Genomic DNA, 17,046 nt, shown 5'->3' on the forward strand with positions numbered 1-17,046 from the left:
TCGTCATTATCTGGTTCTTTGCCTTCTTCTCCCAATAGCTCCTTGCCTATTGTGGTGTTAGTCTTCCTTACCTATAACCCTGAACAAGGTCTTTCCACCTAATTGCCGATTCCTGCCCAGCAGCACCAGTCATGCGGCATTTTTTGGCAAACTGTCTGATCTCAGTTTAAACAGTCCACTAAAGCTCGTACAGGACACTGCAGTAACTACCTCACTTTTAAAGCTGTTTGCCTTATTTCAATGTCAAATTAAGATACAGGAAATAGATACCTTAAACCTAGTCAGACTTACCTCACAGTTGTTCTTTCTAGAAGGGAGCTGAGAGTGAAGCTGCGGAGTGAAAGCACTCTCTGCCCTCTCTACTTAAACCTGGCCGTTACATCGGCAGCAATATGAGCCTTAGGTCTCTAGAAGGGCAGCCAGGAAGAAAAATAGCGTTACCCACTGTACTGAGTGCAGTGTCCAGGTTTGGGCAGCTTGGGGGCTGCACGGTGGCGTCCGTGAGGAAAGGCTGGGGGCTGCCCCGCGCCAGACAAAGATGGGCCGAGCCAGCTCCAGTGGACCCACCGCAGGGCACGGCTGAGCCCATCAGCCAAGATGGCTGTGCCTCAGGGCAAAGATATTTGAGAAAGGGTAAAACCACCACATGACTGTGTGAGGAGTGAGTGAAACAATGCCGCAGATACCAAGGTCAGAGAAAAAGGAAGGGAGGAGGCGCCAGAGCAGAGATTCCACTGCAACCCATGAGAAAGACTCTGGTGGAGCAGGCATTTCCCGTGGAGGACCCCACGCTGGAGCAGGTGGAGATGTCCAGAAGGAAACTGCTGACTGTGGACAGCCCATGCTGGAGCAATCTTACCCTGAAGGACTACAGCTCATGGGAAAGAGCGACGCTGGAGAAAGAGCATGAGGAAGGACAGGTAAAGTGTTGTGAACTGACCATAATCCCCATTCCTTAATGCCCCGCACTGCTCGTGGAAGGGGGGAGACGGGGGGGGAGGGGCGGTAGAAGAATCAGGAGTGAAGGTGAACCTGGGAGGTAAGGGAGAAAGGTCTTTTTGGGTTTGTTTTCATTTCTCACTATCCTACGCTGTTATTAATTGACAGTAAATAAGGCTGTTTTGCCTATGACAGCAACTGGTAAGTGATCTCCCTGTCTTTACCTCAGCCACAAGATTTTTCATCATATTTTCTCCCTCTGTCCTCTAGACGAAGGGGAGTGAGAGAAACGCTAGGTAGGCATCTGGTAGTTAGGCAAGATCAACCCACTACACACACTCTCTAAGATACTGGATTGCTAAATATGGTGACTTTAGGTACTGAGCCCTTGTGTAGCACAGAAAGGGACAACACTGGAACTTATTCTTGACTCTCACTTCACTGTTTAAAGTCATGTGCTGCTGAACAGTTTTTTCTTCCATTTCAGCATAAACCCCAAATGTTTATCCTTCACTTACTCTTCAAATGAATCATGGCTCCAAGTATGCTCTATTCAATTGAGTCCAAAGGAAGAGAGGGATCCTTCTACATGTTAGATCTTTGTATCCATTAAAATTAGAACGATGAACTACTGAAGATTTTCTGTTTCTTTTGCACTTTAAGGTAGTGGATAATGTCATAATTTATTATTAATATTTTTCTACTTTAAAGTGCTCATAGAAGTTATCCCTATGCATTCAGTAGCAGGAACTGTGGTCATATGACTAAGTTGTCATGGAGCAAACTGAGATGCAAACTTACAGTGCACATGAAAAGTGGTAAAAACCAGCTTTCATTCATCATACAGAAGCTAACGCAGTGCAAGTACACACCCTAGCTCTTTTAGCCATTTCATAAATATCACCTATAGTTGCACTTAACCATATTTGCTTCTTCCATTTCATTAGCTGCTTAGAACAAAGTATTTACACACCACTTTGTGATGAGCAGAGAAAGAGTATAACAGACCAACTACTCATTCTTACCTGTTTTTCTCATGAATTTTCAGGATTTCATGTGTCTGTTGCAGCAGCTGTTTTTCTAGCTTATATGTTGACAGTGAATTTTCCAGTAGCTGAATTTCAAGTCGGGATGTTTGATTTAGCACCTTAAGGATAAATTAAAACCATTAATGTTTATATTGTCCTAGTTATGTTGTTATAGCAACATAATGCAACCATTTCACTCTGATTTGATGATTCATCAAAAATTGTTTCTAAATCCTTTTTTAACCTCAGCTGCTCAGCTGGTGTGAATGAACTCAATCAAGCTGCACTGATATGTACCAGCTGATATTCTGGCACCCTGTTTACTGTAGAGTAATATTAGGCCAACAGAAGATGGAAAGGTGACTGCCAAATAAGCTTTATTTCAATGGAAAGAGCAAGAGGCGTGCCTCAAATGTGCATTCCTACAAAGCATGCTTAAACCAGAAGAGTGCAAGGGTGCTTGGACTGAAGCCAAAGTATTGTGTCCACTGTTTTGTAAACAGAGATCCTACTTTAGCTTTCCCCTGAGTTCTCTTTTGCAGTGTTGGCAGAAATCTGGTGTCTGCTTATGTTATCGCTTCTTGCACTCTTACACAGATTTTTAAGATTCAGGCTGTGATCCTAAGCATAGCTTTATGCAAGTCTCTTTCACTGTAGCGATGATCTGTATCAAGAGCACCAGTTTTACTAAGTACATCAGATGAAAAGAAGCCTTTTAACTAGATCAAAGAGGTTAGATTCTAACAAAAAATAGTTCAATAGTGGAAATAACAACTTTTTCAAGAATGAAAGCAATAACGTTAATATTAGCTGATTTTGTTGGTATATCATTATTACATAGAGTCTGGAGGAGTGTGTGTAAATTGTTTTTGTAGGTATGTGTGCACACAACAACTGAGATGCAATCACTTCTGGAACTGAACATGGTGCCTCTTTAATAGAACCTATCAGACCTTCCTTGGAAGAGTATTTATCTGTATCATCATAGGATTGTATGGTAACATTTTCTCATGAGTGCCCAATAGGAATTTGTTACAGAACATAAAGCAAAAAGAAGGGCTCTCAAAATCAATCCAGTACCTTATTTTTGTTTGACATTCATGGACCAACTCAAGTTGTCCTTTTTTAAGGGTAGAGGTTGAAAAAAGTTGGAAATTATCAGTATGCATCTGTTATGTTATTCAAGATGGATATATTTGGAAGTACCAGCAGGCATCACCACAGTTTCAGAGGGATCTGGCAGGAATTGAAGGTGTATTACTAAGGTTGGCAAGGGTAGGAAGACAGAAAAGCACCAACAGATTTCCAAAGAGGATACATCTATGGAGGCACCTACAAAATGTCAATAGGACTTCAGGCAGAGAAGAAAGCCTAAAGGGAATCAGTGCGATTTTGGATGGATCAGGGATTGGGAGGGGTCGGGGAGATTTTAAGGAGATGGAGGCTTTATCTTCAGTGCTTTGGACTCCTCCTTACTCTGGTATGAATACCTCTTATTACAAGCATGAGATCCTGGTCTGCCTTTCTTCCTCTTGTATCCTACAGACCTTCACCTATCTGCCATGCAACTGGATACGTCCATCACTGCCAAGAGCAGCCTCTGTTTACTTTCTTGAGACCCCTGCACCACTCTTTTCTGATTGATGGTATAGCCAGGAGCTTTCTCATACTGCTGAAAGAGGGGAGGTGGGAAATGCAATCACCAAGCTGAAAGTCAGAGCAAATACTGCAACAAGGAAGAGCCACTCCTACTGAGATCTTGAACATCCCTTAAATTCTCTAGCAATAGGTAGGGAAGGAGGAAGTCATCTGCTCCTTCATGCCATTGCCAGTGATATCTCTACCTCAAAGTTGCTCCTCAATGGAAAAAGTGAGCACATTTTGTCTCTTACATGCTTGAAGGAGGAAAACACGAACGAGTACTCAACACTTCACCTAGGTAGGTCTTTTGGGATATAAGAAGAGTTCCTACACCTCCTTTTTCTTTACTGAACAAATGATCCTACAGTCCATAGTTCTTTACCTCTTATGTTTCCATTTAGATATTTTGTTGATAATGAATTAAAGCTTTTCCCAAACATTTTCATAAGTCAAAATACTATGTTTTAGAAACTGTGGTCACCTGAGATCACAACACTTATAAGTGAATGTTGATCTATTAACGAAGATGTAGAAAAAAATATGCAAGAAACTTGTGTAAGACAGTGTATCTTTCTTTCATAATTACTGTTGTTTCTCAGTGTACCGTAAAGAAATTACATAAAAACTGGATAATGATATTGTAAACTTAAGGACATTAGAACAGAAAATTCATTCTTTCAATAAGTACTTATGCTACTAGAACAAACCAAATAAACACAATACTTTAATTCCCCTGTTCTAGATGAACAGTGAATACGGTGCGGCTGGTAATACACCATATATTACAAAGATCGGGGGAAGTCAGCAAAAATAAAGAAAACAAATATGCATCTTAAACTGATAAAAGAATCCAGAAGGCAAAAAGTAGTATGTATCTTTGCAATAAGCTCAAGTATGAAATTGTACTCTGTGTTATTACTCTTGTCACTCCAATCACAACAGTGATTTTAGTGCTAGGAATCATATGGAGATGGTTGTGTAAATTCATGTGATGTTATACAGTTTTATGGTAATAACAAATACACTGTGTTTTATAAAGAAGCTGATGCTTGTCCCTCTCTTTTCACAGCTGAAAAGCTGCAGACGTACACTACTTTTCAAAAAGCTGGAAACATCTTGCAGAAAATAAACAAACTTTCTTGTTATAATAAAGAAGCAAACAACAATGGAGATCAAAGACTGTTTTAGCTTGAAACTCATTATTTAGTTTGACACTTGTTTCATTCACAGTTGGTAGCTGGGCTGTTTATTTAAAGTCAGATGCTGATTAAGTTTCCTGGGCAGTCCTGCCTGCCTCACATACATAGACCTAAATACACTAATCAAATTAAATCAAAAGAAAGACACATAACAAGGTCAGTCATCACCACTGTTAGTACCAAGAAACAGAGTGCGTATGTTTCTTGGAGCCCTGTGTTTATATGTTTTGTGTGGTAATGCAATAGAAAAGAAAAAGGATGGGAAAAGTTCTCTGCAATTAACAGCTTTTAGAAAACTGCTCCGGGAACATACCTGGGTTTCAACATCCGTGAGTTTTCTTGTCTGCTCTGCTGTCTGACTGAGGAGGCTGGTCCCTATCTCAAGCATGGTGGCGGTGTGGTTTTGCACAGCATTCTGCTGCAGCTGCACCATCTCTGATTTCATATTTTCCACAATGTAGTTCTCAAGCTGTAAGAGAGAAAATGTTGTAGCTGTGGTATTTTTACTTGTTCAGGCTTCAGGCATTTGGTGACACATGGGTGCATAGCTGGCATTCTTGACAAATGGTGACATTTCAACATTTTCAAGGGGAGCCCAAGTCTCAGCTGACCCTGTGACTGTTGGGTTAGGGACCTGACTGTCTGGGTAGCCCCTTCTAGCCTCAAGGCCCAATGTTTTTCCAAGTACCAAGTATTTTCCAAGGCCTGCTGGCATGAGCTGGAGCAGGCCCTGCCTCTTCCATCTGTGTCAAGGCTGCAATGAGCATCTGAGGTAGAGATGTCATGGCAGCTCCAAAATGAACCCCTAAAAGAACAAAGCTCATTACAGGGAAATACCAGGTCCTACCTGTACATCATAACTTACATGTGGGTCCTACCTGGAAGAGATCCTATGATATGCTGTCATCTCCCCTGGATTGTTCCTATCTCACAGTCATTCAGCAATATGATTTTTTACTGGATTAGACCCCCCACAAAGAGTTTCACAAACTCAGCAATAAATGCAGCTTAGTTTAGCTGTGACCAAAAAATTGTAGAGGAGTGGAGACACTGTCATGGCAATAAAAAAGTTGTTGACCAAAATACGTAGGAAGTTGCTTAGCTCCTCTGCTTTTGTTGTCTTGATATTGTTTGGCTTGCATTTGCAGTCTGTTGAACAGAATCTGAATTAGGACCCTCTAAATAAACTGGTTACGCCAGAAAGAGGGTCGTGTTTTGTTTTGGTTTGTTATGGTTAACATAGGAAGGGTCATTCCCTTCTAGCTAAGTCCTTGCCCTGCCACAACAGACCATAATCCCAGGACTAGTCTGCAATATGATGAGTTTCTTACTTATACAAGCATTGTTCTGGCATCTTGCTTGATGTGCTCCATGAAGTATTACATAAATAAAGGTGGCCAGAACATTGTTTTCAATACCTTTCACTAAAGTCAGCTGGAGTCCAGCCAATTTACACCCAGTGAAGATTTGGTCCTCAGTTTCATTTTGTGGCTGATCATGGTTTTTTATGGTCAGCTGATTCCAGACTTAAGCAACCACTCTTTTACCTAATAACTTTAATCACATTGGACCTGCTTCTGCAGCAGTAAGCTTCTTTCATTGTGAAAGGTAAGCTGCACAACTAGTAAGAACCAGATGGAGTTGATTTAAAGACTGAAGAAAGGCGCAGGAGTCAGATATACAGTGTGATTAATAAGAAGGGCTGCTTCCATCTTATCTATAAACATTCTTGTGCTTAGGGATAACTACTGTTGGGATGTTTTGATGAGCCACATCAGCTGAGCTCACAAAAGATTTATTAAAACCTTAATCATTTATGTGCACTTCCTAGTAGTTTTAAAAACATTTTTACAGAGAAATAACACTGCCACGATGTAAAATATTTTCTGCATAAGACATTTGGTGGTGGTTTGTTTGGTTTTTTGTTTGTTTACCCCAATTTGGAGAAGCACCCATGACAGCCAAAACTGAAGTGGATGTCCTGCAGTTTCAGACAACAAAAACATTTGCTTGAATTGCCAGGTAACCACTCTGGGCTGGAAACTTGCAGGGTGTTTTAAGTGGTGGGGAAAATTTATTGCTGAATTCTCTGATAAGTATTAAAATGAGATTTAACAGCCAAGGAAAACTCTGCATTGCAAAATCTCTGCAGTGGTTGTTACCATTTTCCACTCCCAGTGTAAGTTTACTCTGTTTTAGTTTGTTATTGTGAGTTAAATGTTACAGATATTAAGCTAGTTCAAGGGAGATTTTACAGATCCATCTCATTTCTACACCATGCTTTTATATACACAAGTATTTTGCCTGTGTATCTCTTTCACATCAAGTAATGTATTTTTAGTGACCCTTTGCTTCTTGTTGTTTCATAACCAGTATCTTTTTCCCAAACTATCCCCTGGTTGCAAATAATCCCTATGAAAGAGCCCCACAAACTGGATGGTTGTGCTTCCCATATTCTGGGCCAGATTCTGGAACACCTGAACAAGAAGTTCAAATTTCTCCCACAGCTTTCACCTCCTAAAGAAATACAGGGCTCTCAAGTACAATGGTATCTCCCGTGATGGGTACCAACACATACATTTCCTCACATCCAATGTTTTTTGTTTCTAGATGGAACCATCGCATGTCCGTGGTGTGGCTGTACAGCACTTGACTTGTTAGTCTGCAGCTTTCTGAAACTGCTTCGCTGTATATGGGCCATGTGTGGTGCATGTGTGTGATGGATGTCTGGGAAAACCCATGCAAAACTATGGTGCCTACACTTATTACATATCAGAAATCAGAAACTAGATATTTTCACACATCAATAAAAAGAAACATTGATAGGGATATAAATATAGAAAGACAAAAATACATTTATATTTCTAACTATAACTTTTTGCCTGTTATTTTAATCACATTACAGAAAGGAATGTATTTGAAAGATCTAACTTCATCTGTGTGGAGCTACAGCAGGTTTTGACTAGCAAGAACACAGGCATAGATTGAGGCATATTGCATATCTTGTGTTTTTAATTCTTGTAGTCTAACACACTCCCTGTGGTATCTAGCCTTGGGCAATTGCCCTTGGTTACTCACCCCTAAAACAACCTCTGAATCTGAGACTGACTCATTATAACAACAAAGCTGATTTTCCTGTTTCAGAACTACTCATTAAATGCTTTTGTAAATATTTGGTGTTCGGTACACTGCCACAATAGTTTTCGTGAGCACATCTCAGGAGTATCGGGAGCTATTCACTCAGGCAAAGGAGGGCAGAACAAGGACTGAAATAATGTGTAGGTTCTGTAACATTATTTCCCTTTCCTTCCTTCACCCACTTCTTTTAGTTTGCTCAGTAGATTTATTGGTTGCAATACTGGCCCTGATAAAATCAATGGCAAAATTCCCATTAACTTCAATAGGCCAAGATTTCACCTATTATTTTTACTGCGGGAAACCAACATTAACCAGGTTCATTATGGCCAAGCACTGAGTTTTATCTGAAGACTTCCATTCTTTGGAGGCTTTGTATTAAGTGTACTGAGCTTTCTTTATGGTTAGTTAAGAGGAATAGCATCTATTTAACAGGTGATAAAAGGATCTTTGCAGGGTGGCCTCACAGAAAATGTGAGATGTGGCAACCTATTCACAGAAGTAAATTCAAGAACATTTATGGTTTTAAATTATTTTTTAGAACCCCTTCATCTTATAATTAAGTTAAATTCAATTTGTCCAGAGACTCTGCACTAAACAGTAAATATATAATGCATGATGAAATACTCTTTTCAGGTGAATCTACATTTTATATTTAGATTTTCAAATCTTTATAATACTGTTTCTTCTTATTTCAGTTACTTTTTCTTGCAAAACTGAAAAATATTTCTTTCTGCATTTTTTTCCTCCCATCCCAGCCCTTCCACTATATGACTTTCTAAAGTGCATTGATGTCCCTGTTATTAATTCAGCTGCATTTGCGTTCGGTAAGACTCATTACATTGCACAGGAATTTTTAGTAATGCAGAATTACTGGTGGGATGCATAATAATGTTATAACATTCTCAAAAATAAAACTGTCAGAAGGTTCAGTGTTATTGTTTAATAAACATTCCAGAGGATTATGCATTAAAAGTAGCTAGCTTTTCCTGGACAATGTTTATTGAATAATCCTCACAGAAACCACTAAACACTAATAGAACTATTAAAATGGAAACTGTAATTCAGGGCCTAAGTAAATGATAATGGTTTGTGACAGATGGCTTATAAATAAAATAAGAGCTTTTTCTTTTACTTTGATCAAGTAATATTGGTCCCATGTAATTATATGGTAAGGACTGCTATAATATCCAGATGACATTAGGTTTTCATACAGTGCCTTAGAACAAGAATGCAAGTTGAAATAACAATAGACTGCTTTCTCTCTCCTACCATTAACCATGTGTTACACATCATTTGGAATAATGGAAAGACAAGGTTCCAGTGATATTTTGCAAGAGCTGTTTTGTCTTGTCTTGCTTTGCATACCTGAAGATGTACTAGTAATACTATATCACAACAACCAATGAAAGTTCTTTTCTTCTTTCTTTGTTTTTCTGTCTAAGGGAGGGTCATACCTCCCTACACTGACAAACTGCCTTGGGGAGTTAGATGTAAATGTGACATTCAATGTAATTCGTATTTTATAAATACACAAACAGTCTTAGTAAGAAAAAATTGGAAGAAGTTGAAATATATAAAATACCATAGAATTTCTTTAACTTTTGCAGAAGCCAAAGGTGTTAGAAAGGAGTTTGTCACCAAGCAAAGTGATTTTATTTGTGTAATACATGTATTTAAAAAATAGCATCTTCTATGAATTATTTGTCAGTGAGAAAAGATTGATAAAACAAATTTACAGTGATGTAGCCTTCTTATATTACAGATTCTATGTGTAGAGACCAACCATAATATGTCTTTCCACTCTTTCTGACTGTATGTGATCAGTGATAATCAGGGGGAATGAACATGGATGGCACATAGAGGCAATGAATAATGCTAATCTGTACCTGACCTGGAACGACTTTACCTGGGCTTTAAGCATGTGAAGGAAAGTGCACATCAGCCAGGAAAAAAAAAAAAAAAAAAACAAAACAAAACAAAACCAACTGTAGATATACCATCAAATAGACAATGAAGGTGGCTACTTTTCCAAATCTATCCTCAGTTAGACTTAGTAGGATTGCAATACAGATTGCACCAAAGGAGACAAGAAGTGATCCGTCTGAGGAAGAAACTTCCTCGGATCTTGAGTAACTGTCTACATTAAGACGATACAGGATGCATGCTGATAATTCCAGTGAATTTATTAAATCAATCATTACTGAGATAAAGTGAAAGCTTTAAGTGACTGGAACACACACTGGACTCACAGGAAGGCCTGTTGGGATATGTAGTATATGAAGCTTTCACAAAGAAATCATTGGTTATGAAATATTTGTGGGTTTCAATTCTAAAAGGAACCAGAAAACTAATCCAGCAAACCTGTATGTAGCTAAACAAACATTTTTGAGGAAAGCTGGCTATAGAAACTCTGCTTTATCTTTTTTTTAAATACAATATATCCAGGCTTTTTGCCTTAAGGCAGCAAGAAAATAAGCCTGTTAGTTTTTCAGTTGCCCCTTAATGGTAGTAACTATTTGCACAACACTTGTGCAATTCTTATTGTGTAATTATTTCTCCAGTTTCATAGATTTCTGTAATATTGCAACTCATCATTTTGATTTCTTACTTTTTTTTTTTATATCTTAACCCTAAATCACAATATTTGGTTTTCTAAATTCTGTTCCTGACAGAGAAACAGTGACTTGCAGAGTGTGTTTATCCCCCTAAACTACCTCATGTTGAAATGAATATATGCATTTCTGAACTGAAACATTCAGTTGTTTTTTTCCAAACCAAATATTCCAAACACATCAAGGATACTTTCCCTTAAATTTTTGAATCCTTTAATGCCTGAATCTTTGGCATTTCATGTTTACTATCTGACTATGCAATGTAATTAATATATGTAATTGCCGTCAGGAAGAATTGATGGTTGATCATAGAATCATTTAGGTTGGAAAAAACCTTTAAGAGCATCAAGTCCAACCCTTAATCTAGCACTACCAAGGCCACCACTAAACCATGTCCCTAAGTGCCACATCTACACATCTTTTAAATACCTCCAGGATGGTGACTTAGCCACTTCCCTGGGCACCCTTCCAACACCTGACCACTCTTTCAGTAACAAAATTTTTCCTCATCTCCAATCTAAACCTCCCCTGGCACAACTTGAGGCCATTTTCTCTCATCTCTCACTCGTTACTTGGGAGAAGACACCAGTCCCCACCTCACTGCAACCTCCTTTCAGGTAGTTGTAGACAGCGATGAAGTCTCTCCTCAGCGTCCTTTACTCCAGGCTAAACAACCCCAGCTCCCTCAGTCACTTCTCATACGACTTGTGCCCTACACCCTTCAGCAGCTTCATTGCCAAGCTTCAGTTACCTGTGTTTAACTTATAGCCTGCATTATATATATAAATTTTGAACAAATGGTCATATGTATGGAGGGTCACAGATACAAATAACCACTAATTTTTAGTTCAGCATGTGACCAGGAAACCACAGCTGCATTCTCAGCACACAGCAGCTGAACAGTGTTGGATTCAGCCACAGTTGACTGATACTGAGATTTCTAATCCAGGTGACTTCCAATGTACTAATGACACGTGACCTCATGGTGGTTGAGCTTGGTTTTATAGCAACCTTCAGTTAAATACAAGTTTGCTATGAATATAGAAGAATCTTTTAGCTAGTAATAAAATAAAATAAAATAAAATAAAATAAAATAAAATAAAATACCATCAGGTTTTCCTTTTCAGATAAACAAAAAGATGACCAGACATCTTTTTGTCAGAAGAAATCAGGGGTAACAGATATAAAAGATTGTTGCAAAACACATGAAGTAATTTTTCTGCTGCATTCAGCATCAGTAACGTGTCTGCAGGAGTTTTGCCTCCAGTTCTGAATGCAAAATTCAAGAAAGATGTGCATTATTTTGAGAGAGTGTATGGTAGACAACTAAAGGTCATAATTCTAGAAAACTGAAAAACTTAGGCAAGTTTAGCTTAGTAAGAAGGTTAACAAGAAAATAACTGACTAGGACATAAAACTGCAAAGAGAAAGAATAATCTGCTTTAATCTGCTTTCCACATCCATGAAGCTGCAGTAAGTGAAGTTTAACTTTTATATATGAGGGGGAAAGTTTTCTAACAGTACACATAATAAAACACTGATAGGGATTCTGTGGGAAAACTGTGAAAATTCCATCACTGGGGGTCTTAAAAGAATACTTTAGGTAAAAAATAGGCAGATTATATGGTATTTTATGGTTCTTTCTGGTTCTATTTTTCATTCTTCTCAGTTTTTTTATTATTTTACTTCAGACCTAAGCTCACAGACTCAATATTTGGAATCAAACTCCATAGTAAAATCTCCATTGCACTGAGAAGAGGTTTGGAAAACTCATCTCCTAATAAAGCTTTTAGAAGTAGACCAATAAAAAAGAGGAGTCTCATTAATTAAAGACACAACGAATTAACACCCCCACCACACACACATAATGATACAAAGAATAGGAACTGTTCTGCATGGAACAAATGAGCAAAATGAGGAAAGTCACTGAGGATGTTTCTGAATGTATGAATACACCTCATTAGGGATGCAGTCTGCAGAACCAGCTGAGAAACTTGTTTGAACCAGCTCTGCAACTATAAAATGGCAGCACTGTATTGTACTCAAGTGCTTCTATTAGGCTGTTTTAGAAACTACAGTCTCTGAAAATCAATCAATTTCTGGAAACTCAAGCTTGGGTCAGTGGTAGCTTGGCACCTCTGTACCATGTTATGTTACACAGTAAAGGACATAAAATGTAACAGGCGATAATGGATAACTACAGTAGAAAAATACACTGTATGGCATCCCACTGGAATCTTGGGAAACTGGAAGCAAAAATATTTTTATTAAGCATTGTACTTTAACAGGAATAGAAATAGTCCTTGATACACTAGTCAAGACAAGATATAGGGAACACAGAATTCTTTGTTTCAAGGTATCAGAAGACTTCTGTAGTTAGGTTTACCCAATATATTCAATATATTGATAATTTATGGGAGCAACAAGGCTAAATTTCACTTCCTTGCGAAGTATCTGGCATATCAACGACAGGGTATGGACTTAGGCCAAGTACTGATGGTACTGGCCTGATAATTCAAACCGAGCTTTCTACTAAGGCATCTTCAAGAAATCTTTTCAATTTGTTTTCAGAGGTTTATATCACTCTAAAAGGTTGCCTGCTTCTAGACTAAAACCCCCAAATCTGTGTAAAGGAAATTTCTTTTTCATTTAATGTGTAATTACAGTTATTACAAAAGCATATAAAACACTGTAAGAGTCAATTTCTGTTACTTTTGTATGAATATTAGATCTCTCTCATTTTGTTAACCTTAATGCTTAATAAAGTCAATAAGCAGCATGACTGAAAATCATATCAAATGCAATAAAACGATCCCATAAGGAAACTACTTATAACAAGTAAATCAGAACAATATGTTCCTATTTCTTACTGATTAGTAATATTTTCGTTTCAAAGAATTATCCAGTTTAATGTTAACCTCTACAAATTTTATTATAGTGTCAACTGTATTTTTCTTTCTTGATCTAACATTCCAAACCACTTAATTTTATAAACTAAATCAATTTATGATTATACAGTTGACTGCAAACATGAGCCATCCTCAGTATACACTGAAGGGGAAGGTATAACTGTAGAAAAGGCAACATCTGCAATCTTGCCCTAAACAAATTAACATCTGGGGGGATTTTTTTAAAAAAATATTTTTCTATTAAGGTGTGGAACTAATTAATTTTCTTCTGCAAAGATACTTTTGGTGAGGAATACTTTTCAGAATGACTAATTTTGTAGCAATTTTTGTGTAGAAGAATATTTAGACACCTTATAGCTCATTCCTGAAGATGGACATACGACTTAAAATCAAAATTAGTTCCACTGAAATATCTCCTCACTACATTACATACAGTTCTTGAAAAATGTAATCCTAAACTGTATAAATAGTTCTGGTTGCTATATTGCACTGTCAGCTTATAGCTAAACTTTCAGTGAACCTGGGAAACTGTAGTATAGTTTGGAATCTATATATAACTTTTTATTTTTGTTATAGGAGGTAATATAATGACTTAACATTGTATCACTTAATCTATTTTTAATTCTGCTTGGTTTCTTACATTCATCACTATGACATATGAGCATATTGTTGGTATTCTGTGTATGAAAACACTTTTCCAAGAAAGGTTGTGAAATTAAGATTCAGCTGCATTACGTTCTAGTCTTTGCACAAACAACTTCTTCCTGTAGTGCCTTACATAAATGTCACAAAAGGGGAATCTCTTTGTTCACTGCCATGAGCTCTTCCTTCAGATCTTAGAGTGTCTATCTTAGGTCCTCCCTGAGGAAGAAATCACAAATCCTTTTTATTACCATTTATATGTCTTTTCTGTGTAGGCTGTAACTTTGTTGGAGATTACCCTTCTGCCTTTCATCAGTGCCTGATAGAGTCTCAAAGTCAGCTGAAGACCCAGGACATTATATTATGATGATGACTGCCAATAGTCTACAGTGTTAATTTGGGATCTTTTCTGAAAGCACAAATGGGAAGTTTAGGTGCACTGAAACCACTGAAAGTACTGCAATTTCAATACATATGGGGCTACAGGAATGCAAGGGGATCCCCTGGGCCATCAAACACCTTCCCCACTGTTCCCGGCAGCTACTTTTTTTTACCTTTAACCCAGAGAGATCCACAAAACATCTACTCCCTGCATCCCACCGGTCTTAAAACACTCAGCAGAACTCACGATCTGTGCACTATACATTCCCGTCTTCTGTGTGTGTGTGTGCTTCTATCGTAAATAATGTAGTGGTAAGGAAAACTCAAAGTGATCTCATATCACTTTCTAGGTGACAGGGAATAATTCAAGCTTCCTAAAGTTTTAGCATTACCAGAAATGTAAATCTTATCGTGTACTCCCTGTCTGTGATGCCTATGATGTTTCACAAGCACCTGCTAAGGACTGAACCAGGGTAGGGTTTTGCCTTGTCCAGAAACAGATGAAGTGCAGGGCCAGTGATCCTTGTGGCCATGATTAGTGTTCATGTGGCTAACTTTACCTCAAAACACAAGGAGAAATGGAAGCAGAGCATATCTGCAGTGACAGTGTGCTTCATGGTCAGCTTGATGACAGAGCATGCTGCTACCAACTTCTGACTCTCAATGAAGCCTTTGACAAGCTAGAGCGCCTGAGCAGCCAAGGTGTTTGTAAGCGGATGAGATTGCTCACCTCAACATGTCTTATTTATTGAAAAATATTTAAAAGAATCCTATCTACACTACACAGAATATTTTAATCAAAGTCCCTGTTCTTTTCTCCTCCTTTCCTTCGCCTAATTGTGCTGGTTTTGGCTGAGAAGGGGTTAATTCTCTTCCCGGGGTGGGGTGTGTCAGCTACCTTTCCAGCTTCCCGCGCTCTGACGCGTGGCGGGGGTGGGGGGGGGCTGGGAGGGGCGGCGCCATGGCGGGGGCGGCTGACCCCGACTGGCCAATGGCAGGTTCATGCCATACCGTGTGACACCGTGACCAGTATATTGGGGGAGGGCGGGGGGCAGTTCGCGGCTTGGGGGCTGCGTCGGGTCGGCGGGCGGCGAGCGGCTGTGGCGCGTGCGGTTTGTTCCGGCGGTTCGTTCCCCCTCTCCCCTCCCCTCCTTTCCCCCTCCCCCGGGGCTTTGCGCCTCTCGTTGTTCTCCTTTACATTGCATTTCTGTTGTTGTTTCTTTTAATTTTAATTATTAACCTGTTCTTATCCCAACCCACGAGCGTTACCCTTCTGATTTTCTCCCCCATCTACCGGTGGGGGAGTGAGCGAGCGGCTGTGTGGGGCTGAGCTGCCGCTAAACCACGAGTGTCTTGTTGGCGCCCAACGTGGGGCTCAAGGGTTGGAGATAACAACAGCTGCTGGTCACAGCACCATGCGGTCCTTTTTGCAGTTGGTGTTAAAAATCGGTGTTGGTTTGTTTAGTCTGCTGTGTTCTGCTGCGATTAGTAACTTTTTGCCTACAGCATCTGTTATACAAACGCTCGTTTTCAGCTTTATCTGGTATTTGGGGTTTTTGCTGAAACTGTTACTGTACTGTGGATACCGCCTTGTTGAGGCAATTAGCAACTATACCTCCTCCTCTGAGAGATTTTATATGGAGGAAATACAGAATAGTACCTTTGCAACTTTGTTCTATGATGTCTGTGCCTCTATTACAACAACCTTTATGTATCTTGAACATCCTTTGGTGGTTAAGATGCACTTATTGTTAGTTTTTGGGCATGTTGTTTTGGTTTTGACTAAGCAACTTAAGAATATCACCCAGAAATCTGCCCCGAGGCTTGATAGTTACGAGTGGCAGGGCATGTGGGATAGCATGGGCAAATACCTAGGGCAGTGGGCACCCCCAGTGTTTTGGAGTTTCACCCCCGAGCAAGTGCAGAATCCTAAAAAACTAGTAGAATATTTGAAGAAAGTATGTTGTTACGCTGGGAACTCCAGAGAGACACAGATAACTGCAACGTGCTGGGGTCTGGCCCATGCATACCGAGCCCTGCTCAACAGTATTCAGTGCCCCCAGGGGGAAGAGAATGTCTCTGGATTGAAATGCAAAGTGACTGGCACTGTGGTCACTCCAGCCCTGAGGACAGGCACTGCAGCCACTCAAACCCCCACAACAAGTACCGGAGCTAGCTCAGAAAATAAACCCGTACCAGTATCAGTTGCCCCCATACACAAGACGAAATATTGGAAGCGGACATCAACTGGTTTAGAACGGGATGATGAAGAACCAGGGCCATCGCGGGGAGAGGAGGGAGAAGTAATAAATGAAATAGAGACCACCCGATCCCTGTCCTTGAGCGAGTTGCGAGATACGGGAAAAGATTTCAGCCGTCGTTCAGGTGAGCACATTGTCACCTGGCTGCTCCGATGCTGGGATAACGGGGCCAGTAGCCTGGAACTAGAGGGAAAAGAAGCCAAACAATTGGGATCCCTTTCTGGGGAAGGGGGCATTGACAAAGCAATTGGGAAAAGAACACAAGCCCTCAGCCTCTGGAGGCGACTCCTGTCTGG

General features: G+C 39.5%; 1 protein-coding gene and 1 long non-coding RNA gene across 2 annotated transcripts in view; one reads left to right on the forward strand and one right to left on the reverse strand.

Moving 5' to 3' along the window:
• Nucleotides 1-17,046, reverse strand: part of ANGPT1 (angiopoietin 1) — a 175,627-nt gene that overhangs the window by 91,243 nt on the left and 67,338 nt on the right. The window contains exons 2-3 of the mRNA XM_075085607.1: nt 5,121-5,276; nt 1,965-2,086 (exon numbers count right to left, since the gene is read on the reverse strand). Of these exons, the coding sequence (XP_074941708.1) occupies nt 1,965-2,086; nt 5,121-5,276 (278 nt within the window). The remainder of the gene's footprint in view (nt 1-1,964; nt 2,087-5,120; nt 5,277-17,046) is intronic.
• LOC142053648 (uncharacterized) lies at nt 326-4,773 on the forward strand. The gene is made up of 3 exons (XR_012659288.1): nt 326-920; nt 3,513-3,906; nt 4,678-4,773. It is a non-coding gene; the product is annotated as an uncharacterized LOC142053648 (long non-coding RNA).

The sequence above is a fragment of the Phalacrocorax aristotelis genome, chromosome 2, assembly GCF_949628215.1.
Source record: "Phalacrocorax aristotelis chromosome 2, bGulAri2.1, whole genome shotgun sequence".
Lineage (NCBI taxonomy): Eukaryota > Metazoa > Chordata > Aves > Suliformes > Phalacrocoracidae > Phalacrocorax > Phalacrocorax aristotelis.